Raw genomic sequence first — 25,704 nt, 5'->3', positions numbered from 1 at the left:
GAATAGAATCTAAAAAAGAGGGGATATATGTATATGTATAGCTGATTCACTTTGCCGTACTGCAGAAACTAACATGACATTGTAAATCAGCTATAATCCAATAAAAATTAATTTTTGAAAAAATGGAACTTGGAATTCATTCTTTTTTTTTTTTTTTTTGGAAATTGTGGTAAAATACCTATAACTTAGAAGTTACTTTTTTAAGCATTTTTAAGTGTACAGTTGAATAGCATTAAATACACCTCGGTATGGAGACAGTGCCATGCAGACACTGGGTCAGGCACAGCCCCTGGCTCACACACTGCCTGGGCCAGGCCAGGGTCTCAGCCCTGAGCTGCCCCCGGGCACAGCGGGTGAGACATCTGAGAAAGGCACTGAGAGAACCGGCCAGCCCAGGAGCAATGTCCAGCAAAGTGGTGGGTCACACACTTCTCCACCAGGACCGTCCCCTTAGCCTCCAAGGTGATTTTTGCCTCTGGTGAGGACAACACATGTCACTAAATGTGTCCCCTTTGTAAGAGAGCCATTGGGGCTGACAACATCCCAGAGTCTACCTGGTACCGCACATGCTCCGAGGGCTGCAGGGGAAATCCTGGCCCTTCTCCTCCTTCCCCGACAGCTCCATGTTGGTCTGCTTGGCTGCCTCTCCTCGCCAAGCCTTTCCCCTCCACACAGGTGCTCCTCGGGACCCTTACCTCCTCCTTCCCCTCTCTGAGACCTTCACCCCTCCAAGAACCCATCTGACATTCCCAAGCCAGCGACTCCTTCACCCGGGCGTCCAGCCCTGCCCTCTCCCCTGGGCTCCATCCCTGCCTCCCAGAATCTCCAGGTAAACACCGCAAACCCCTTCCCCTCAGCACATCCCAAGATGGACCCCTCTTCCCCCCACATTCCCTCCCCTCAACACCCCTGCCTATAAAGGCACCAACTTTCTTCTGGTCACCAAGTCCGGCATGCTTTGTCCTCTCTGCCCTCTTCTTCCCTGTCCTCGCCGTCTGGGCTGTTTCTGTGGCTCACGTCCATCCCTCTCGGCAGCTGGCAGACAGTTCCCACCAGAAGCCCCAGAAGTGCCTCCTTTTCCCAGTCTAGGCTTCCCAGCCTGCCACCTCCCAGTCCATAGTCCTAGAACATTGCCCTGATCGTGACCCCCTTACCAATCAAGGCCCCACCCCTCCACCTGGCACCCTGAGCCCACATCTCCGGTCCCCTCTCCCACCGTGGCCCACCTCCTCCTGTCACCTAGACACACCTCCTCCCCAGCCACACCCACGGTGCCTGCCTCCACGCTTTTCCCCTGCCCTCCCTCTGCCCAGCATCCACCCCACTCAACCCACCGTTACGGCCCGAGTGGCAGGTGAGACCTATGGATGATGAGATTCTATCATTCAAATCCCACCTCCTCCAAACGATGCCTTCCTGGGTACATTTGATCGCAATGACAACAGTAATGGCAGACAGAGTGCCAGGTTCTGGGATAAGCACTTTAGAGGCACTATCTCATTGGACCCTTGCAAAGCTTCCCGAGGTGAGTACAATTTTGTTCCCACTTTACAGATGAGGAAATGAAGAGAAGACAGGCTATGTAACCTGCCCAAGAACAGTGACAACTGTACTAGTCTCAGCTGGAGTTTCCTAAAATTTGTATTGAGCTTTAACTTCTCTGATGTTTGTACCCGGCTTTGCAGATTTTAATGGCTCCTGGGCGACACAGGCTCTGGCGCCCTCCGTTTCCCTTCTCCAAGCCTAGCTCCGTGCCTTCCCCAAAGGTGCACGCTGGCCCGGCTTTATCTGAACAGCACCTGCCCTGAGTGGTTCTACTAAAGTTCAGAAAACAGTGTTGGGACGGGACCTCAGGGCTGGGCCTCACCACCATCAGTGTGGTTTCTGGGTCGTAACTTGAAACTCTGTGTTCTTGGATCTATGTAATGATGTGCCCATTAAAACTCCTTGTAAGTAGATCATGTTTTAATGATGACTTCTGGGAGGGGGCACTCCCTCCAAGCTCTGACGGGTACCAGAGGCAGCACGGGAAAGTGCTGGAGGTCTCACAGCAGGTGGTTGGGCCCCAGTCTGGTGTGACCTAGGCTAAAACTGCTAACGTCAATAATGGTCACAGGTCTCTCTCTCTCTCTCTGTGTTACTACCATGGGGCACACTGACCCTGGCAATGGGAGCCTAATAGATTTTTTTCATCCACCTGGGTTCTTCTCAGATTGGAAGCCAAAGTTTCTGGCACAGCTAGAAACCAGCAAACTGCCATGTGCTGAAAAAGGCTGATTACCAAAGTCGGGAACACTCATCCTGCCAACTCTGGGAGGAACCTGGTGGGAAGCAGGCCGTGCTAGACCCAGCCCCATGGAGACTGGTGAAGGCATGACCGCAGGTGCCCGTAACACCCGCCCCCCTGCCAAGGACAGTGACAACATTACTAGTCTTGTCTTGAGCTTTCTAAATCTTACACTGAGATTTCTAAATCTTGTCCTGATTTATGCGTCTTGCCTCCCAAATTTTAAATGGCTTCAGGGGTCCAAGATTCAGATGGAAAACAGCAAACCTGGAAGAAAACTACTTTCCTTTTCGCATTTGGTCTGTGCACTAGTGTCACGGGTACTCACATGAGTCAGCTCCCGTGGAGGGGAGGGCTCTGTGGGAGGGGTCCGTGTGCTGCAGAAGCAGATGCGCTGGCCATCTGAGCTGGGGAGGGAGCCGACATCCACTCGGCACCCCACGGCTGAGCCCTGCCCTGCAGAGCTGGGACCCAGAGAGAGGGACCAGAACAGAGTGAGAAGTGGTTGGCGGGGTGCAGGCAGAGAATGGAAGCAGGAGTGAAGAGGCCCAGCTGTGTCAGACGCCAGCTGCATGAACTTGGGCGGTAGCTGAAGCTCCGGGCCTGCTTCTTCATCCACAAAACAGGTGAGAGCACCTACCCGGCCTGCTTTCAGGGGCTTTGCTGGGGATTAGCAAGGATGTGGATGTGAATGAGCTCTGTGAGCTGGTGAGTCTCCAGGCAGGTCTGGGGGGTTGTACATCTCCTCATTATTTCAGCTCACATCTGCTGACTGCTGACTACTGAACTGTATCCGGCCATTAGCTCGAGGTGGTGACTAATTGTTTTCTGATGAAAAAAACAAGATTTCCTTAATGTTCATGAGTCACGCAATGAGCATCTCTATACCAAGAACATCTCATTTTCAAAGATGTGGCCTGTTCATCTAATCATGCCTGAGAAGCGGTCAGGTGTGACCCACCCTCTTTCCTGAGGCCCACTGTGCACTTTGCGAACCCAGAGCGGTGGGTAGGGTGAATAGGGTGGTCTCTGCCCTCCAGGAGGCTGGAGGATGGATAAGGAGGAAGACCTGCTAGGCTCTCTCTGACACTTACAGGGTGGGGCTCCCTGTAACAGGCACAAACCGGGAGCCAACAGGCCGTGCCAACAGCAAACACTGAGCGAGGTCCTGGATGCAGTTGTAATCCGGTGGCAGATATGCTGCAGGGGGACTGCAGCTGGCGGACGGCACCAGAGTCAGGCCTTGGACAAGGTGTAGGGTTCTGCCTTGTGAGGTGGACATCAGCCCAAGTTCAGATACGGGAGGAGGACAGGGCAGAGAACACCTAATAGGGACCCTGCCCCCAAGGAGCTTTCAGTCCACTTGAGAAGAAAAGGAAAACAGAGAACATGAAAGCCACGTAAACATCATATGTATGTAGTCAAAGGCCAAAGGATGGTGTGTGTGGCCGGGACAGGGGAGCGAGCGGGAGGGCTGGCGTTCACTCCTCTGTGCCTGGCTGGTTCCAGCCTCACCATCTCTCACAGGCTGTTTTCTAGGTTCCTCTAATTGGGACCCTTCTCCTAACATCCATCCTCCAATCCAGAATACACACTGCCAGCTATTCTCCCAAAGCCCAGGAATCCCCAATCCCCTCCCTCCCCTCCGCTGCCCACAGGAGAAAGTCCAAACTCTCTGGCATCCACCACCCTTCCCCGTCTGCCCAACATTTCCAGCCACCACTCCCACGACACCCTTGCACCTGCCCTATGACCAAGTGACACCAGACAATTCACACACCCTGGTCAGGCCAATCACTTTAACATAAGCACATTTGCCTAACCTGACCTCGCTACCTAGAATGCCAAAGAAAGCGGGCTCTGGGTTTGGAATCCTAGAGTCGTGATCTTACATAAGTTACTTAACGTTTTTGTGTTTCGGTTTCTTCATCTGTGAAATGGGGATAATATATCCACCTTCTAGGATTATTGTGAAGATCAAATGAGTTCAAACAAGTAGAGTCCAGATTAGCTTCTAGTCCATCGTAGGTACTCAAAAAACGCTAACTTGGGCTTCCCTGGTGGCGCAGTGGTTGAAAGTCCGCCTGCTGATGCCGGGGACATGGGTTCGTGCCCTGGTCTGGGAAGATCCCACATGCCGCGGAGCGGCTGGGCCCGTGAGCCATGGCTGCTGAGCCTGCGCGTCCGGCGCCTGTGCTCCACAATGGGAGAGTCCACAACAGTGAGAGGCCCGCATACCGCAAAAAACAAAACAAACAAACAAAAAAACACTAACTTTTGTTAGTAGCAATGGACTGAAACTTTCCAAGGTTTCTTTTTTCGATGTCGCTTGCATGAAGAATGAATTGCTCCTCCTTCTGGGCATGTGGGTAAATCTGTTATAGCGTTTATTTCATTCCCTAGTGACAGGAATTCAACAATACATCACCGTGCCTGATAGAACACCCATCTCCTAGTAGATGCTTCATAAATATGATTCACCTGGGTCTATGCTGGGACTTCTCAGGCACAGTGTCTACCATGGCTGTAGCAGTCAGGATGAACTAAGTTATCCTGTGGTAACAAACAGCTCCCAAATCTCAGTAGCATCAAACATCAAAGGTTTATTTTTCAGTCACACTATGAGTCACTCACTGTTTGGTGAGGGCTCTACACCACATTGCCCTCATGTGGGACCCAGGGCAGCAGAGCCTCCTCTCTGGGACACCCCAGGTCACTTACAGCAAAGGGAAGAGAGTGTGGCAAATCTCACATTGGTTCCAAAGGGCTTCTGCCTGGAAGCGACAAACTTCTGTTGACGTTTTACTGGCCAAAGCAAATCAGGTGGGGAAGTGCCAGCCTACCATGTGCTTAAGATCAGGATATCGGCAAACAGCCCTAATGACCCAGTTCCTCATCTGAGGATCAGGATGGTACCTCCTGAGAATGAGAGCAGAAGCAATGAGTGGTTTATGACTTCAGGCTGGAGAAATGAGGCCCTGGCAGCTGTACTCAAACCCCTGCAGAGGCTCCAGGCCAAGTGCAATAGAAATGACAACAGGACTACCAGCTGGCAAGCTTGGACTGTGCAAGGCTTAGCCCTCAGAGGTAGAGTGGACATACGGAAAGGGGACAGAGAGTTATGGTGCGTTGCAGGAGACCTATCCGGCTCCTAATTTATATTTAGACTCCACCCACAGCATCCTGGGAATGCAAGACAGGCTGCCTCCCTGACATCGGAGGGCCAGTTCCTCCTGATGGACAGGGCTCTCTGCTATCCTTTGGCCCATCCCGAGGTGACTTCTCTCTCAAAATGATGGTGTCAACTCATTCTGGCCGAGAGGACAATTACATGACGTTCCTGAGTGATCTGCAGCTGTTTGTCCCGGCAGAGCCATGGGGCAGGCAGGGCTTCTGCAAGGACAACCTACAAATGATCCCCAGAGTTACGTCCAACCTCCCAAACCCAGCTCTGCAGCAGTGCCAGATTTATAGTCTTCCCAGCGCAGAGAGGTGTGTTTTACTAAAGGGACAAGGCTCTGGAAGAATGAACTTTAGTATCTGAAACTCAATCAGCACAGCCAGGCAGCTTAAGAGTTTCAGACCGTCACATAAAGTGGCATTTACAAAGGGACATGACTGATCCCAAACTCACAGTCGCCCAGGTGCCTCAGAGTCAGGCACCTGGGATCACCCTTGGGAGTGTGGAAGTAGACACAGCGATGGTGGCCCTCTCCTGGAAGCCATTCCATGGTCATCCTACCAACCACGGGAAGGTTTAAGATGCTCTGGGATCCCTGCAGAGATGCCGACTCAAGTGGGATGTTTCTGCGAGCCAGGCACACATGGCGGGCCAGCAAGGCCCACACCAAGAGAAAGAAGAGCTGGGGCATTTGAGACAAGGGATTCTCTCTGCTTTCTCTCTAACAGGAGCATGCGCAGCTGCATCCCTTCCCTTGGAAGGCTTCCCAGGGATGCACAGGGGCAAAAACACACCGCTGCCCAGACACACTCTTGGAAAAGAGTCTTGCTGGTGTCTGGTCAGACTCTTGGGAACAACGTGCCTGAACGGTGGCGTTATGCAGCATCTGTCCCCTTGGCTGGTCACGCCATCCACATTTTCTTCTCTGTCCTGTGCCTTCAAGCCAGCTGTGTTGTGAGGAACCATGGCAGCACCGAGCAGGCTCTCCTTGGAGGGGAGGTACATGGCAAGAAGGCCAGCGCAGATCCCTGCATCTTCATCTCAGCCAGCCTGCATCACCGTCCTTGGGTCGCCTCCTGCCCCAGCTAGCTGGCTGTGGCCAGAGAAGAACAAGATTGGGAAAGGGGCCTCAGGGTCACGTGGCACAATCCGGTAGGGAAGACTCTTCCAGCAGTACATGTGACCCATCTTTCCCTTTCTCTCTGTCTCTCCCACATTTACATTTGCAGCCAGCTCTCAGGTGAGTCTCTTTCAGAAGGCACGGACTTGGGATCTGGTTGACGACTCCTGGCTGCATTATTAGAGTGCGCCCTGAAGATTGGTTCTTGGTCAAAATGATGCCCTGAGAACAAGCATTGCTTAAAACTGCCCACAGAGCTGTCCAGGAAAAGCAGGATCCCAAGATAAGGAGAGGAACGTTAATTAGGTAAACTTTGCAACAGTCCTTTGGCCAATGAGGGTGCTAATACTCCTGCTGGTTAGGGTTTCTCTGGAGCATAACCAGAGCGGCCCCCACAGCTGCGTCTACATCCTGCCCATAGGACACTGGGAAAGGGAAAGCCTTCTGCACCTCCTGCTTCAGCACCTCGTTCCTGGACAGCGCACTCCCACTGCCGATCACCCGCTCCACGCCCCACTCCTGGAGCTGCTGAAAAGGAAGCATTGAGTGCAGGTTCTGAACGATGCCTCTGCACAGGGCCCGGGTCACGTGCCCCAGGGAGAGGTCAGAGGAGGAGATTCTGGTCACTGAGGCCAGCTGGTCTGGCAGGTGCCTCTCGCCCAGCACTGTTGGAGTGATGGTTAGGCAGGTGTCTTTCTGCTGCGCAGCAGCCTGGATCATGCGTGAGTACACAGTGGATTCTTCAACCTCCAGGCCTGCCAGGAACAGAGAAGGCCTGTGTGAATTCGTGCACCCCCTCGCTGCGGGCTATAGAGTTACCAGGGGGAAAGGATGGGTTGACTTGCTGCCTCTCCTCACTGTGGCTGGCTGCTTCCCAGCTCGGGACTCAAATATTCTGGCTAGCTGTGCTCTGTTCCAGACCCCAGCCAGCTTTCCCACTACAGACCCCAGCCCAACCTTCAAGGAGAGATCTCGTAAGCGCTACTGTGAATCCTTACCATCCCGCAGCTGTGGGACTCTTAGTCCTACGTGGACCAAAAGCATACACTGATCAATAAGTATCATCACACCTGTTATTAGTGTCACAGGAATCCCAGGACCACAGTGCTGATCGCAGTCCAGCCTGCCCCTTGGCAGAGGTTACGAACAACCAGTCTAGACCAGAGCTCAGAGTTGAATAGGCATATGAATCACTCAGGGATCTTATTAAAACACAGCTTCTGATTCAGTGTGCCTGGGGTGGGGCCTGAGATTCTGCATTTGTCATCAGCTCCTAGAGGAAGCCAGTGCAGCTGGCCTGAGGACCACGCTTTTTGAGTAGAAGGTTCTAGATCAGTGCTTACCAACACTTGAGGGCATCAGAATCACCTGAGGAACTTTTATAAAATGCCGTGCTCAGGCCCCACTCCTCTCCCCCAAACCAAATAATCAGCTTTTCTGGGGGTGAAACTAGGACATCAACATTGTTTTTAAAACTCCATGAGTATTTCCAACGTATGGCCAAAAGTCCCCACGGAGTCTCAACATCAGCACATTTAATTTATACAAACTCAACTATACACCCTCAGGAATGAGAAAGAAAAAAAATATTTTTTTCAATCAAATGAGACAATGTAGACATTTCATAGGAGGTTAAGTTATATAAACTACTAGCCTTCAAAGCACCCTCTGTTTCATCAAAATAAGAACCATGAAAATGCAAAAGACTTTTCTTTTTGAAAATCTTAGAGAAAATTTAAGTATTACCTACTCTTTCAGGGGTGGGCGAAACAGTCACTTCTGTATAAAGAGAAACACCAGCCAACTCAGTAAACAGTTGACAGACTCAACCCAGTTAAAGCAGTATCTGAGTAAAGGGCTTGCCTGAAGGTTCTGATGACTGGTTCTGCATCTTTAGAACCTTTCTTGATTCAAGGCAAAACAAGATCAAAGTTCTGTTCTTTAAATGGAGCATTCCTGAGGGATTCCCAGCCAAGGGGGCAGAACTTACCCGCAATCCTGACACTCCCAGCCAGCCTGGAAGGACCGACGTGGGTCAGCAACACCTGTCTGCATGACCAGTGTGAACTTCCCAGATGCTCCCTGTGGCCTGTGCCCCACCTAGTTATTCTGTTGGATGTTTCCTGGAATGACCTGATTTTGAGCTCCTACAAGTGACCCATGCATCTGATAAGCATGATTTCCCTATTTCTAGACAGCTGGCCAGAAATTTCATTTCTACCCTAAGTACTTAGAAAGGGAACCTCTCCTGGAAGAAAGAGGTTACATCTTTCTCTGTAAATGCAGAGCAGAGGAAGCCCTGATCAACTCCACCCTGAAGAGAGCAGGAAGACATCAGAGTTTCCAGGGACCCTTCCAAGAAAGGAGGAGAGGTGCTACTTGCCAGGAATAAGTGCTACCGGTCTTTTCACTCATTCATGTTTGATCATTTTAGTCTCCGCTGTCTGTAGCCATCAGAAGGCAAACCTCAAATGCAAGGTTACTGACAGAGAAAGTAATAGCGGGGCCAGGGAGAGCCAGGAGACTATTAGGATACTCCACAGTTAAGGTTAGGGAAGAAGATACGCCTCAAAGAAGAGAGTAGGTGATGGCAGCTCAGAAGATGAAAGAAGGCTACAAGCTCAGATCCCTAAGGACAGAGGGAATGTGCTAGAATCTGGCTGGGTCTGAGATAAGAATCTAGAAACTTACAGCACATTCAGCACCAGGACCCTGCCACATAGAAAGGACAAGCAGAGAACACACCACCGTGTGGGCCACCCTTACCTAGATCCGCCGTCCACTGGACCAGCATGTGGACAAACATGGCCAGCACGTTGCCCCCATTGAGTGATGCTGCTACTGCCAGGTAGGTCCTGTCAAAGTACGGGAAGTAGGCGACGGGAGCTGCAGGGTCTGGAGTCTGCACTGGCTGGAATCCTGAAGGCATGGAGGCTACCAGCTGCACCGAGGTGCTGATGTTGAGAACTGGATGTGGTCCAAAGAAAGCAGAGGTTAGGCCTGTTGGGATAACTCAGAGGCCACAAGTCACAACAGGGTCGGAGAGTGTGCCACAGATTCCTGCAGACTCCTCCTTGCAGGAGGAAGAGCCTAATTCTCCTCCCCTGAGTGTGGGCTGGACTCAGTGACTGGCTTCTAATGAAGAGAGTAAAGCAGAAGTGACAGTGTGTGACTCTGGAGACCAGGTCATAAAAGAGCACTGCAGCTTCTGTCTTGATCACTTGCTCTAGGGGAGGCAGGTACCACGTCGTGAGCAGCCCTATGGAGAGGCCCACTGGATGGTTGCTGGCATAACTGAGCCCATCTTGGGCCCGTACGGTCCCTCCTGTCCTTCCGCTGACCCTACCCAGGACTGTACTAGGTGGCGAAACACTTCTCTGTCGTCAAGGGCTTTGTAGTTAGTAGATATTGTTTAACAACGGTTAGGGTCAGGTGGCCTCTATGCTCTGTTAGTTCCCAAACTATGCTGACTTTTGCTGATGTGTTCCCAGAGCCCATGAGACTAGTTACCCATTCAATCATCTTAACTTAGGAGTGTATGTCCTGTTCCCAGGCACCCATCCTCACATCCTAGGTTAACTGTAAAACTGTCCCAAAGGCCCCTTGGTGGTGCAGAATGCAGCTGCCAATGCTTCCAGATCATTGTCTGCCTGATCCCACTCTGTAAGTTACCCTAAAATAAACTGACCCATTGATTATATGGGGCTGCCTGCCTCAATTTTCAGTCTCAAGACGCATTCTCAGTTCGGTGGGTACTTTTCATTCCCTCTGTCCTCCAACATCTACAAGGAGCTGAGGCCTCCTGCCAAGAGCCACATGAGTGAGCTGAGAAGTGGATCCTCCAGCCCAGTCAAGCCTTCAGATGACTGCAGTCCCAGCCGACTGACAGGGTGATTGCAATCTCACAAGGGACTGTGAGCCAGACCATCCAGCCACACCTAGACTCCTGACTCTCAGAAACTGTGTGAGATAATAAGTGTTTGCTGTTTTAGGCTACTAAGTATTGGAGTGGTTTGTTACACAGCAATAAACTACTGTTCACAGACAGTCAGACCTCAGCCCAAGTGTTTTATTCTTTGGGAGGTTTCATTCATTTTTGGTGGGTACCACCTCCTTCTCATTTCCAAGGTGTGCTTCTCAACCTCCCTCTACCAGCAGGGGGGATGCTCCCAGATCTAGAACAGGGGGGATGATTTTCTCCTCTAGATGGAAGCCAGAGCCTACAGACTGTCCCAGGAGTCTCTCCTCCATTTCTCACGAGACCTGGCCAGAAAGCCTTTTCCTCTCAGTCTGTTGGGGCTAAACTAACTGAGGTCAGCATCCAACTATCCTACCTACTGGGAGGCAGAGGCAAAGAGAGTAAAAACAAGTCTCAGAAAATCAATAACCTTGACTTCCTGCCACATCAAGCCTTTCACCATGACGATAAGCCAGAAGCATCGTGCCCTCCACCTATCCCCTCGGGGGGAGTGTCAGTGAAGGGGGCCGACCAGCCTTGCCCATGGACACCACACAGCTGAGCACAGGCCAGCAGCCCCAGTCTAGAACCAGAGACCACAACCAGCTCAGTGAAGGTGGAGACTAAATCTTAGCTTCTTCCCATTTGACCAGCCCCTCACTCACCATCTAGAAAGGACATTTATATCCAGGCACATGACAGCTCTTTGTGGAGGGAACAGCCTAAGATTTGAAGACTACCAGGTAGGCGGAAAGAGCCAGGCTCTTTATAGGCACCATTCCAGTGCATCATGACAACTGCCCCATGAGAAAGGCATCATCATCCGCATTTTGGATGATGACGAGGGCTCAGGGAGAAAATTCGGGAGAAAAAGATGGGGTTTTTGACCTTAAAAGATTTTATCACATATCTGTGCAAACAAAAGTGGCAGAATCTGGATATATGTATATGTATAACAGATTTACTTTGCTATACACCTGAAACTAACACAACATTGTAAATCAACTATACTTCAATAAAAAAAATTTTTTAAGTGGCAGAATCTCACCTTTCCCTCTCACCTAATCTTGAATTAAGAGGAATTACTACCAAAAACCAAACAAAAAGTCACTTGAACTTTTATTTTTTATGAATGTAATAAAATAGGAATAAACTACTGCTTCAGAGGATAGTGCTGGTCAGAGTTTTTAAACTCAAGGTTAAATTGTAATAGTTCTAACTGATGGAGGAATAAAAGATGTGATGACAAAGAAAATCCGAGTAAGATGAATGACTTCTCTGTTCCCCCTGATAACAAGGCGGGGCTCTCAGAGTGGGCCCATTCAGCCAGGCTGCCCTGAGGATCAAATGAAACACACAGCCTGCAATCACCCTGCTCGGGAAGGCAGACCCAAAGTCTACCCCAGCCCCAGGAGGGGCAAACGACGCCCCCCAGGCCATATCCAGCCTGCCATCTGTTTTTGTATGGCCCAGGAGCTAAGAAAGGCCTTTCCTTTTTTTTTTTAATGATAGCTTTATTGAGATGTAATTCAGAAAATTCACCATAAAATGCACCCTTTTAAAGTGTACAGTTCTGTGCTTTTTAGTATATTCACAGAGTTGTACAAACATCACTGAGATCTAATTTTAGGACATTTTCACCACTCCAGAAAGAAATCCCATACTGGTTAGCAATCAACCCCATGTCCCAGCCCTAGACAACCATGAATCTGCTTTCTATCTCTATGGATTTGACTATTCTGGACATTTCACAGGAATGGAATAATACACTATGTGACCTTTCACTCTCATTCACATGTTATAGCATTTTAGCTCTGTGGATACACCACATTTTTAAAATCCATTTATCAGTCGATGGGCATTTGGGTTGTTTCTACATTTTGGCTATTATGAATAAGGCTGCTAGGAACATTTGTGTACATGTTTTTTGTGCGGACATGTGTTTTCAATTCTTTCGCATATACACATAGGAGTGGAATGGCTGGGTCCCATGGTAATTCCATGTTTAACTTTTGAAGAACTGCTAGACTGTTTTCCAAAGGGACTGCACCATTTTACAATCCCAGTAGCGTATTCTTACCTTTTTAAAAGGTTGAAAAGAAATGAAAAGGAGAAGAATATTTCATGACACATGAAAATTTTATGAAATTCACATTTCAGCATCTATAAATAAAGTTTTATTGGAACACAGCTACACCCACTCACTTATGCATTGGCTAGGGCTGCTTTCCTGCCCCAACAGCTGTTAAATAGTTATGATAGAAACAAATAGGCCCACAAAGCTTAAAATATTTACAATCTGGCCCTTTACAGGAAAACTTTGCCAGGCCCTGCCCTGGATTGCTCTCTCCCCTTCACTGTGACTCTCTTACATGGAATACAGGGGCATCTGCGCTTCTACTCAGATCCGAGGAACTTTCGTTGACAAACACACAATAACAAAAACCCTAATCTATTGAATAACAATCTATTTTCTTGGTCATGGAGGCACATAGAAACCAGCCAACTAGAGAGAGTCATTTCCCTCACCTATCTCTAGAGAAGAAAGGCACAGACTGTGGTCAGGACAGAAATTGCCCTGCTGAATTGTAAGCTCCCGGGGCAGGGGCTTCACCTGTAGGGATGAGGGTGTTTTTCATGTTTGTAGCATAATGGTCAAGAGGATGCTGCGACTGCTGGCGATGTGTGCCCCTCGGACCCTGGCCCAGAGCTGGGGCTTAGGAGGCCCCAGTAGAAGTCGGAGGAGAGAACCAAAGACAGACTTACCTGCGTCTGTCCTTTGGGTCATACAGGAATAGACAGAGGCCTGCAAATCCCCCAAGGCCACGCCCACCTGTGTCCCCTTTGGGATCTCAAACCAGGCCTGGGAAGTTCTGCCGGCCACGTTGCCAGGCTCGGTGACGTCCGGGAGCAGGTGGATGGGAAAGCCTGCGTCTCTCAGTCTGCAAATCAGAAGTGGATAGCATATCTACCTGGTGCTTGGTTTTCTGTTTTCTGTTGTTTCCAGGAAACTCAGCAACGGAAAGCGCAATAGGATACACATTCAAGAAGGGAGGGCGGGGCTTCCCTGGTGGCGCAGTGGTTGAGAGTCCGCCTGCCGATGCAGGGGACACGGGTTCATGCCCCGGTCCGCGAGGATCCCACGTGCCGTGGAGCGGCTCGGCCCGTGAGCCATGGCCGCTGAGCCTGTGCGTCCGGAGCCTGCGCTCCGCAGGGGGAGAGGCCACAACAGTGAGAGGCCCGCGTAACGCAAAAAAAAAAAAAAAAAAAAAAAAAAAAAAAGAAGGGAGGGCGGAATCCAGTGTTTTCACAGAGGGCCTCTTTGGCTTTTTTTAAACCATGAGGAAAAGCCTTGAGTTATTTAAAGAGTGAACCCTGGCTTTCAAGAGCTTGGGATGGGCCTCTTGGAGAAGAACACAACCAGTTTGAGCAGAGGTGGTCAGAAAGGACTGGATAAGAAGCAGATTTCATCGGCATCCAGCCTCCTGCATTTGAAAGGAGAGCAAACACTGTGCAAAGGGAGGAAGCTGGAGTTTTAGAGCAAGGTCGCAGCGGGTTAGCACAGGCCAAACCAAAGTCAGACCCAACAGTCTCCTGAATACCAAACGCATCCATCACTCGTGGTTAGTGAACACGGGGCTGCCAATTTTATAAAACATGCTGGAAAGTCCTTTACCTGAACTACCAGGTGCGTTTTGTTTTATTACAGAGCTCAGAATTTGGGCCCTGAAGTCAGTGAACTTATAGGGCACTGGACTTCTGGACCTGAAAAGGCAAATGATTGTTTAAAGGGAACTTAAAAGTCATCCCTTAAGCCTACTACTTCCATTTCTTAACCCTATTTTAAAATACATTAGGGTGGGGGAGAGAGATAGTTAGGGAATTTGGGATTGACATGTACACACTGCTATATTTAAAATGGATAACCCACAAGGACCTACTGTATGGCACAGGGAACTCTGCTCAATATTATGTAACAACCTAAATGGGAAAAGAATTGGAAAAAGAACAGATACATGTATATGTATAACTGAATCACGTTGCTGTACACCTGAAACTAACACAACATTGTTAATCAACTATATTCCAATATAAAATAAAAAGTTAAAAAATAAAATATGTTAAAGAATGAATGTTGTTCTTTGGAATCTACGGGCTGGCTCAGGGCACAGAAAGAACTGGGGAGCCCACCCTAGGTCTGGGCAACAGTGGAGGAGCAGGCAGCATGGCGTGGTGGGTGGCATCCCTCCCCAAGAACTTCACTTACAGTCAGGCCCACCCATGCCCAGGGACTGGAACAGGCTGGAGGGTGTTGGAACCTGATTTTGGCCTCGTGGAATCCTCCATTATTCCCAGATGGGAAAGCCCCACTGAAGCTCCCGCTTTAGAGATCCTGCCCTTCAGCCTCAAGCCAGCTTGCATGGTTATACTCACGTCTCCAAGTTCCAGCTTTGGCTCCTAGTGTTGAAATATCCCCAGCTAGCGGCATTCTGGTCGGACATCAGGGGTCTCGTCAAGCCACACAGCATGGCCACCACATAGTCATGGATAGTGCCAGCTGCATCGTAGGACTTCAGGAACTCTGGGCTGTTTTTCACACCCCAAACAATTCAACGTGGTTTAATATTGACTTGAAAGCATGTGCTGCACCTAACTGTGGGCAGTGTGGACTAGACATGGCATAGCTGAGTAGCAGCCAGAACCCCACAGGCTGTGGATCTCTAGCAGCTGAACCTCCCAACCCCTCCAAGCCAAGCTGGACAGTCAGCCTTAGGGGAGGGTATTCATAGGAGGACACACTGTGCCTGGGAAAGCAGGACATCAGTCATTCTCAGCAGCCCTGATCCCACCGTGAACCCATCATGTGATCCTTGGCAAGCCACTTGCCCTCTCGGGTCTCTTCTTTCCCCCTCTAGGTGAGAATCAGAAAACCAATAAGGGCCCTCTGCAAAATGAAGCAGTGGTAGATCAAGTCTAAGTCTTGACTATACCCTGTGCTGGGCCACACTCACTGAGGGACAATCCAGCACGTGGAGTGATGCTGGCCAGCTAGAGGTACAGCTCCCTAGCCACTCTCGTTCCCCTGTAAATCCGTCCCCCAATTCAAAGAACAGGTGTCCATACCTATTTTTCAAAAGCCAGAAGATGGTTGCACAGCCAAACCCCGTGGCCACACTGAGATGAGACTCTGGCCGAGGCAGAGAAGCCAGGAACTTGCTGCCACACCGGCCATCCTGCCACGTTACCAGGTGGCTCACGGCTCTGGGCTCGAACACAGGCGCAGCCCCTGCCTTTTTCCATTCACAACCTGGAATGAAGGAGATGACCAAAAATGGAGAAAAGAGTAATGGACTGGCACCAGCATGTCCTTGAGACTACTCTGCTAGTGAGGTTATAGGACAGACTTTATCACCATGACAGCACTTCACTCACACTCAGGGGTTCTGGCCAGTACCCAGAAGAGCAGGGAGTGGATGGACCTAGAGATTGTCATACTGAGTGAAGTAAGGCAGACAGAGAAAGGCAAGTGATATAGTATGATATCACTTATATGTGGAATCTAAAAAAAAAAAAATGAGGTACAAATTAACTTATTTACAAAACAGAAATAGAGTCACAGATGTAGAAAACAAACTTATGGTTACCAGGGGAAAATGGGGTGGGGGAGAGATAAATTGGGAGATTGGGATTCAGATATATACAATGCTATGTATAAAATAGATAACTAATAAGGACCTAACTAATAAGGACCTGGCGGTCCAGTGGTTAGGACTCAGTGCTTTCACTGCTGAGGGTCCAGTTCAATCCCTGGTCAGGGAACTAAGATTCCACAGGCCCCAAGGCGCAGCCTTAAAAAAAAAAAAAAGAAAGAAAGAAAGGACCTACTGTATAGCACAGGGAACTCTACTCAATCCCTGTGTAATGACCTATATGGGAAAAGCATCTAAAAAAGACTAGATATATGTATATGTATAACTGATTCTCTTTGCTGTACAGCAGAAACTAACACATTGTAAATCAACTATACGCCAATAAAAATCATTAAAAAAAAAAAAAAGAAGAGCAGGGAAGCAGTCACAGATATATGCACCTGAAGCTTATTAAGTTTCACCCAGGAAGGGGGAGTAAGCTGGGGATGGGATGGTCCACCCTCACAACTACGTTTCTGCCTAAAGCTGGGATTCTTATCCCAGCCCTAAAGCTGGAAATCTGAAGCTTTTTCTTCACCCCTTTTATCTGCTTCCAAAACTCTTTTGACCCTTTTTCTTCTTTTTACTTTTAGGACTATCATCTTTACTTTGTGTTATAAAACAAATACGGAGTTCTTACCATGTACCAGGTATTGTTCAAAGCACTTTAAAAATATTAATTTTTTTAATCTACATATTAGCCTTTCAACATAGGTGTGATATTTATCCCCATTTTCACATAAGATATATGAAGCTCAGAGAAGCTTAAAAATCTTGTCAAAGATCACATAGCTACTAAGTGGTAGAGGCAGGATTCAAGTCCAGACAGTCTGTTCCAGAATCCGGCCTGAAGGATGTTCTTTCTCTCATTTTCTTCTTTTTTTTTGGCAAAAAAAATAATAATAATAATTAAAAATTTTTTTAAATTATACAAATGATAAGTGAATGCATTCTCAATATAAAATGTTCAAATATTACAGATAAAGCAAAAGGCCTGCTTGACCATCCCCATCAGAGTCCCAACCCCCTTCCTGTCACTGTTAGCACTTGTAGAGTGTTTTTGGTTTTTTTTTATTTTTTGGCCGCACAGCATGTGGGATATTAGTTCCCTGACCAGGGATCGAATCTGCACCTCCTGCACTGGAAGCGTAGAGTCTTAACCATTGGACCGCCCGGGAAGTCCCATTGTTGGGTTTTTATACTCACACAACATACTCCCTTTGGTTTGGTTGATTTGGGCTGGGTTTTATTATATTTTGGTTTTGTCTGTTTTTTAAAAACAAACAGTACTATACTGTATGTATTTTTCTAGTGGTTGTTTTTATCATCCAGCAACATGTACTGGAATTCTTTCCACGTTAGTACATGTGAACGCACCTTATTCTTTTCAACTACTGCATACCATTCTACAGCGTGGGGTACCAACATTTATTTAACTACTCCCCCATGGGGAAAAGTCACAGTTTTCACTACAATAAACAAGGATGCCATGAGTGACCATGATTATGCCTCTTTTGCACATACATGTTAAAGTCCTTTTCCTGAACAGATTTTAAGTTGTAGGGCCACTGAGTCACAGTAACTCTTATTTTTACAGTGTATAATTTAAAAGCTTTATCCTCACCCCTGGCAATTAGCAAATGGGTTTCATATTAGTTCACTTGGAAGTTTTCTTCCTGTAGTTGCTATAACTCTCTCTCTCTTTTTTTTTTTGCGGTACGCGGGCCTCTCACTGTTGTGGCCTCTCCTGTTGCAGAGCGCTCCGGTCGCGCAGGCTCAGCGGCCATGGCTCACGGGCCCAGCCACTCTGCAGCATGTGGGACCGGGGCACGAACCCACGTCCCCTCCATCGGCAGGTGGACTCTCAACCACTGCGCCACCAGGGAAGCCCAACTCTCTTATTTTTAACACCCTGCCAAACTGCCCTCCGAAACGGCCAAGCTAATATATACTACCAGGAGTGATATTTTAAAAAACCAATTTTCCACCCCCTTTGCCAACTCTTGACATTCTCAAACTGCTTTCTTACAATCCAGTGGGTGGAAAATGATTTCTTGTTGTTGTTTTCCTTGGCATTTTCCTAATTCCTAATGACACTGAGCATCTTTTCATATGCTTATTAGCTATTTGTATTTCCTCGTCTAGGAATTGCCTGTTGGTTTCCTCTGCTCATTTTTCCACAGGGCCATTGGTCCTTTCCTTGTTATTTGTTCTTTATATGCACCCATATTCGTCCTTTGTCTACTATATACTAGTGAATAATTTCTCCCTGTCTGCTGCTGGCCTTTTAGCTTGATTTTATGATCCCCACTTCTCTCCTGTTATTACTGAGCCTGAAAATGGAATGTGGAAACTGGTGTAACCACAGGCCTCTCAGAAGACACTAGTCACTCCCTCTCTTCTCCTCCAATTGGCGCCCTTGTGGAAGCACTTAGCTCTCCTCTCAGGTTACTGGTGCCTGTCTGTGTTGACTGCCTTGAGCGAGCCCTGGAAGACGAAGGCTGCATCCTGTTTCTATGTCTCCCACGGGGCCCAGCACAGAGCCTCATATATTGTAGGTCCCGAAACCAAACTGAATTACAGCCGCTATTAAAAGCAGAAAGACTTGATCTCAGATATGATTTCACTCACTCTGCTAAGCAGGTATCATCGTCAAAGAGTGGCTCTCCTCCTTCCCAGAAACAGAAACCAAAACAAGTAGGCACGCAGGTGGGCCCCATGAAATATTAAGCAGCTCTCTCCACCGATGTGGGCGATGGTTTGTGTGGTCGTTACAGAGGCCAGGAGACGGGCAGAAAGGAAGGCGTGTGACCAGAGCACAATCATTAGATCTCTGCTGTCCTCTTTGGGAAGGGTTTTAGTATTAAAAGGACGTTTATTCTTGTTAATGCAAAATTAAGGAGTTTAAAAACTTTTACAGCCTAGACTCCCGCTGAGAGGTCAGCTCTAACACCAGAACTGGCCTTTGGCTCCTGCTGGTGATTGGAGCCAAGCAGCTCCTGTGGTCCCAGCTGGCCCGAGGACAGGCAGACAACGGGAGAGGAGGAGGGGGGGAGCCTGGGTGGGCTTCTGCAGTCACCCAGGCCCCCCCTGGGGACTGTTCAAAGGATGCACCACCAGACCCCTGTCAAGCCACCGAGAGGCAAGTCACCACTCTCTTGGCCCAGGGGAATCGGAATCACTGATTCTCTAGGCAGAGGAGAGGTGAATCCAATGTCCAGCCTCCTTAACTACAGCCTCCACCCCTCAAAGTAGCCATCCATACTATGCTTAAAACACCTGCAGTAAAAAGTTGATAGTTTTGAAGCTGGGTGATGGGTATGTGTCAGTTCATCATGCTGTTCTCCCTACTTTTCTGTCTATGTCGAACTTTCTATAGTGAAAAAAAATATTTTTTTTAACACTTGCCATAACAGGAGCTCACAACTTCCTACAGGAGCCTAATCCTTCCTTGGACATTCTGTTGGGAAATTCCTCCCTCCATTGAGCTAGTGTGTCCTCCTGTGACTCTGGTCCTCCCGGGAGACTTTAAAAGTTCAGTGTCTGAAGTCAGACAGACTTGAGTTCAAAAGCTGGAGTCACGGGACTTCCTTGGTGGTGCAGTGGTTAAGAATCCGCCTGCCAATGCAGGGGACACGGGTTCGAGCCCTGGTCTGGGAAGATTCCACATGTGGAGTAACTAAGCCCGCGAGCCACAACTACTGAGCCTGCGTGCTGCAACTACTGAAGTCCACGCTCCTAGAGCCCGTGCTCCACAACAAGAGAAGTCCCCGCTCGCCGCAACCAGAGAAAGCCCGCATGCAGCAACAAAGACCCAACGCAGCCAAAAATAAAAATTAATTAATTAATTTAAAAAGAGAAAAGCTGGAGTTGCTACTTGCTGCCACATGACCCTGAACAGATTATTTTACCCTCTCTGAGCCTCCAGGTCTCATCTGCACAGAGGGAGAGTAATGTAACCCACGTCATAAGGGTGCTGGGAAAATTCAATGAGATCACACAGGTAACATACTTAGCTCAGCACCTGGCGTGCCAAGTGCTGACTTCTGTTTTGCTGGCTCAATACTCCTCCTAGAGGCCAAACAGAGCAGGCCACCCACCTCTGCACTGTGGCAGACCTCCTGAAAGAAGACGACCAGCTAAATGATGCTTAGCAACTGTGCCCATGAAAAGGATGTGCCCTGGAATTGAAAAATCACAAATATTGTGATTATGTTAAACAACAAAAACTATGCCTAAATTCAGAAGAGTTTCCTCTGCGTCTTGGAATCTACAGCTACACTAATCTCTTGGTTGTTGGCACTGATGCTCCAAGACACTGGCACAAAGAAAGAGAAGGCTGTGGAGAATCCACTCCACTGAATCCAACAGAGGATCAGAGAGAACTCACGCTTCTCCCTCTCCCTGTTCATGAATAATGTGTGCATGGACAGTTCACTTCATTACATCCTTTGAACAGGACAGGATGTACACAAAATGTAAGAGGCAGCAGAATAACCTGACCCTTCACAGAGAGCCCTTGGCAGCCCTTTTCTGGTTCCAGGGGAGGCAGGAGATAGATGGGCCCCAGGCTGAGCAGCTGAAGTCTGTCCCCTGCGGACAGATACTCCAAGATGAAGGTAATAGCGGAGCAAAGAAGAGTTGAAGGCTGCCCAGATAAAAGATAAAGAGACCACGTATTCCTCATTCTCGAGATCAAGGAGCCCTTCCCAACTACACATGCACAGAAAGGCTCCTCGGGGGTCAAAAAGGGAAGGGGTACCACTCCATAGTAGGTGATGTCAACCTACCCGTAGGCCTCTTTGCTAGAATCCATCTTGGCTAAGCGATGTGCACACACACAGGGGAGGACCCTGAGATAAACCAAACACGGACTCAGAGCCAGGCAAAGCAAGATGATTGGCCAAGGGAAATTCAGAAGAAATGCCTCATATAAGTGATTCAAACTACCACGAGGGCGCGAGCCTCTGAGAGCCGCTGCCCCTCTGAGCCTGCCTGTGTGTCTATCCACACGTACCCTTTTTCCTCCTAATAAACACTTTACTTGTTTCACTACTTTCTGTCTCTTTGTGGAAATTCATTTCTACAAAGCCGACGGGCTAGAGCCTTCTCACTGGCCGCTGGTCCCTGGTGGTCTAGTGGCTAGGGTTCAGCACTCTCACTGCTGTAGCCTGACTTCAGTCTCCGGCCAGGGGAGCCAAAATCCTGCTTCAAGCCGCTGCAGGCCGAGGCCACCTGAGATCACAGGGTGACTGTTAACAGCACGTGATCACCCCCAAGCTCAGCATACCTTGGCCTGTTTTCCAGAACATGACTCCGTGCATCTGTCCTGACACTCCGATGCCACAGACCTTGCAGAGCTGCTGCCGGGGGAGGGCAGCAAGGCACTCGTGGAGGGCCTGGATGATTCTCCTCACATCCTGCTCTTGCCCCTGGAAACAGAACAGGATACGTTGGACAGAGGTACACACACAGGCAGGGGAAGGAGGGAAGAGGCGTCAGGGACTTCCTGGGTGGTGGCTGCCCACCTAATTCCACCGAGGTCACTTCCAGGACCTGCTGAGGGGCCTCAGGGAGGGGATGTGGGCCTGAGGGTTCTCCACCAACTCCAGTGGGGCCTGGAGTAGGAATGTGGTGGGCGAGGTCCCACTTCTCCCTTCACAGATGAGGCGCTTCTGTGGGTTAAGTTCAGCCAATGGCCTGGGCTCTGCCCCCTGTTGTGGAAGAGTCTGAGTTGAGAAAAGCACTGCCCTGCCCTACCGGTGCTTACTGTCCAGCAGGACAGGAAAACACAAGAAAGACCATGCTGCAAGGAGAAATAAGGCAAAGGTCTTTGGCAAGGCACATGGAGCACTGGGGTAGAAGAAGGATGGAACCCAGCAGGGAGGAACCCAGCAGGAAAGGTGTAGGTGAGAAAGGCTTCCTGGACTAAAGCACCTGAGGACCAGCCCTAGTGTTTGCTTCAGTTCATCCATCTGGCAAACATTTCCCGAAGGCCCTGAGGGCTTGCATTTGTTCCGGGGGGCAGTGCAGGCCTCCCCTCCTTGGAGTTAAGCCTTCATTTGTCAGCCTGCTGGCCTTGGGCTGTGGCAGTTCTTGGCTCCAAACAAACATGATCGAAGGAGTAGAAAGAAGAAAGGTGAGGAGGGGTAGGGTAGGGGAAGGAGAGGAGAGGGAGCACAGAGCATTTTGTTGAGGAGGCAACCCTACATCCTAACAAGACTCTTTATGTAGGAGAGACTACAGAAGAACTGAGCGGGCAGTAAAAGATGGGGCAGAGAGGAGATGCATGGCTATGCATGATCCCCCAGGAGGGAAGAAATAAGACAGCGGGCAAAGGAAGAAGGAAGCAGGGAAGAGGCATTTGTTTACACCTGCCCTGTCCAACACGCCGGTCATCAGCTACACACAGCTAGTCTGAATTGAAATCTACATACCAGATTTCAGATTTGGTACGAATATAAAAGCACAATATCTCATTAATAATTCTATATTGATTATTACATATAGAAATGATATGTTTGGATCCATTGGGTTAAAAAAATAAGCAATGAAACTTAATTTTACGGTTCCTTTTTACTATTTTTTGATAGGGCTACCAGAAAGTTGAAAATCACATGTGTGGCTCACATTTCCACTGGACAGTGCTGGTTTAAAGAGTTCCCACATGGCTTGAACCCAGATGGTACATGAACGCAGGACAGAGGAGCTGCTGTTTAAAATGGGCCTGGGTGGGTGAGCTGTGTAGGTAAGGACAGTGGAGGAGTGAAACAGGCCAGAGGGGAGTGAAGACAAGGAGGCACTCAGTGTGTGGGGAGTTTTAGCGGTGAGTGTGATGGAGGAGCAATTCTTGGACAGACAATGGATACACCCACAATGTCACAGGAAAGGCGCTGCCCGCATTCCTTGATTCAGAATATCAAGTAGTCTACATTCAGATCAAATGCTAGAAATTCAGATTTGAAAAAAGAATTTAGGAACTCGTTCAACCCTCTTCCCCCACACCCCTTTTTACAGATGGGGAAACTGAGGCCCAGAGAGGTAAAATTCGTAACACAGAAAGGGTCACAGAGCTTCCCTCAAAAATCTTGATATTTTAAAGTTGCAAAGAGCTAAAAGTCGGACCTTCCACATAGCTGCCAAACTTGACCGTGGAGTACACAATGCTTCTAAAGAGTGAGAAATATGGACATGAGGAAAGAACAGAGCCACCAGGTGTTTCTATAGATCAGTAGTGTTTACCCCAGGGGTGATTTTTGTCCCCTTGGGGGCATTTGGCAATATGGAGACATTTTTGGGTGTCTCAGCTGGGGAGGAGGGTTCTACTGGCATGCAGTGGGTCAGAGGCCAGGGATGTTGCTCAACATCCTACAACGCACAGGACAGCATCCCACAACAAAGAATCATCCAACCTCCAAATATCAACAGTGCCAAGGTGAAGAAATCCTGCTATAGGTGCAATTACAACAAGGCTGTTTGTCCCAGAGCACAACACACATGTGGAGGATGCAAGGGGTGCTATTACTGGCCTCCCCTAAACCCCTCCTTAGGCAGGTGTGGAGCACTGTGCCTGTAAACACAGAACACTGTGCTGGACACTGGGAGAAGTGGGGGAAGTAGTTTTCAAGAAGTGGCCCTATTTCAAGAGAAAAGGGCACTGCCTAAAACCCACCCTTGTAATTGCAGTTCTGCTGCTTACCCCCATGGGGTCAGAGCTGACTTTGCCTCCACTTCATGGTCCCTGAAGTGAGATAATCATTCTAAAATGTCCTGATGCCCCAACCAAACTAATTTGGAAAGGCTCTATGAAAATGTGAAGTGCTCCTGAAATCTTCATCCTCTGAAATGCTTCTGAGCAAGATGGACTCTGAACCCTAAAGGACTGGGTCCACGTATGTGGCAAGAGCCTGTGAAAAACAAAGCTATTGGGAGTGGGGTTTGGCTCAGAAAATCGAGGTTTGTGGCTGGAAGGGGCCATAGGGGTCATCTATTTCAATTATAAGAACAAGCTGAGATCCAGGAAAAAAAAAAAAAGTCATGAGGGTACACAGAAAGTTCCTTGATATTAATTTCTATTATCAATGAACTGAACACAGAGCTACCTTTTTCAGGGAATTAATGGAATCCATCTCTGAGGATTGACATCCTTTCTGAACCCACAACTTGCAACTGAGCCCACTGTGGTGAAATTCTCCATTTCTATTTGTAGCTTTCACAAAACACTAGTTTTCGTGTAGAATTATCAATCTGACCTTTTTCTAACATTTTAATTGAGGTATCTCTCAATGTCTATCTGTCCTGACGTCTTTCTTCCAAGGTGTCTCAGCCTCTGGGGCCAGGCGACTTTTGCTGTCCAAGTGTTTGAGTTCCTCCACCCATAATCCACTCCTGCAGGATGAGAGAGCGGCAGGTTACGCTGGATTTTGCGTCTGGTTTCTCAAGGAAAACCCAGACACCGCCCTAGGGAACAAGCTGAATCCTGAATTTGAGGACACCTGCAGATGTGAGGTGCAGAGAGCCGCAAGAATGAGAAGGCGGCCTGAGATGGCTCCATACGCAGGAGAGCAATTTCCTGCAGGTCAGGATACAGAAAGTGGAGGGCAAAGAGCACGGGGATATAGCGCCAAGCTCAAGGCTCCCAAAGAAGGCCCGAGAGTGGGGAGATCGGTGCCAGCAGGTGGGAAAGCTCCTGGGAGGAGATCTATCGGATCGAGGGAGTTGCAGCGGGCAGGCAGAGATCAGGCAGGCTGGAGAAGTCAGGGAGACTTCTTTGAGGAGGAAGAGGGTGTCTGGAGGCTCCTGGAGGCGGCGAGGCTCCAGGGCGCTGCCTCACCTGGGGCCCCGCCGCCGCGCTCTGGGCCGCCGTCTCGGCCCGCGCAGGCCGGGCACAGGTCGCCAGTACCACAAACCCGGAAGGGTCGCCGCGCGCGGCCTCCACCAGGGCCGCCTTCACAGACGTGGTGCCCAGGTCGATGCCGAGAGTGACAGACCGTGCAGCCATGACAGCGATTGAGTCTGGGGCCGGGGCGCCCCTTCCAGCACACTTCACCCGGGACAGAGGCGCCGAGGCGGGGCCTCGCCTGCCAATCTTTCCAGCCACGCTCAACACGACGAATTCTCGTCTTCCCATTGGTTGAGGGAGGCCGGGTCCCGCGCAGCCCGAGCGACGGGCCCCGGCTATAGGCGGAGACGCGGTGGAAGGCGGAACCTACAGGCCCCGCCCCGCAGGTCAGGGTTTGCTATGTGGCCCGAGGCTTCGGCCTTGCTCACCAAAGTACCAATACCCCGAGGCTCGCTGGGGGATACGAGAGCTTCTGTGACCCTAATAGTGTCTTAACCCTCCCACATATCCGAGCCCCCATGCCTGCCAAGTTGCCTGAGCCCCTCCGCTCCTCCCCAGCCCCAAACTGTCTCGCTGAGACGCAGGAAAACTACAGCTCCCAGGGTGCATCGCGCCGAGACCTGTAC

General features: G+C 49.3%; 2 protein-coding genes across 2 annotated transcripts in view; both read right to left on the bottom strand.

Moving 5' to 3' along the window:
* The window catches only part of TRPV1 (transient receptor potential cation channel subfamily V member 1), a 32,556-nt gene extending 29,654 nt beyond the window's left edge, over positions 1 to 2,902 (bottom strand). The window contains exon 1 of the mRNA XM_060081399.1: positions 2,616 to 2,902. The gene's annotated coding sequence lies outside the window, so the exon portion shown is untranslated. The remainder of the gene's footprint in view (positions 1 to 2,615) is intronic.
* Positions 2,903 to 4,666: 1,764 nt separating this feature from the next.
* On the bottom strand, positions 4,667 to 25,315 carry SHPK (sedoheptulokinase). The gene is made up of 7 exons (XM_060081287.1): positions 25,070 to 25,315; positions 21,527 to 21,668; positions 15,671 to 15,854; positions 14,981 to 15,133; positions 13,313 to 13,488; positions 9,355 to 9,555; positions 4,667 to 7,343 (listed from the first exon to the last, which is right to left on the bottom strand). The coding sequence occupies exons 1-7, from the start codon at positions 25,235 to 25,237 to the stop codon at positions 6,931 to 6,933; spliced, it is 1,437 nt and encodes a 478-aa protein (XP_059937270.1). The 5' UTR covers positions 25,238 to 25,315; the 3' UTR covers positions 4,667 to 6,930.
* Between the last annotated feature and the right edge of the window lie 389 nt (positions 25,316 to 25,704).

Source organism: Mesoplodon densirostris, chromosome 18, assembly GCF_025265405.1.
Source record: "Mesoplodon densirostris isolate mMesDen1 chromosome 18, mMesDen1 primary haplotype, whole genome shotgun sequence".
Lineage (NCBI taxonomy): Eukaryota > Metazoa > Chordata > Mammalia > Artiodactyla > Ziphiidae > Mesoplodon > Mesoplodon densirostris.
Note: the sequence above shows the minus strand (reverse complement) of the source record. Positions and strands in the feature narration are given on the sequence as shown.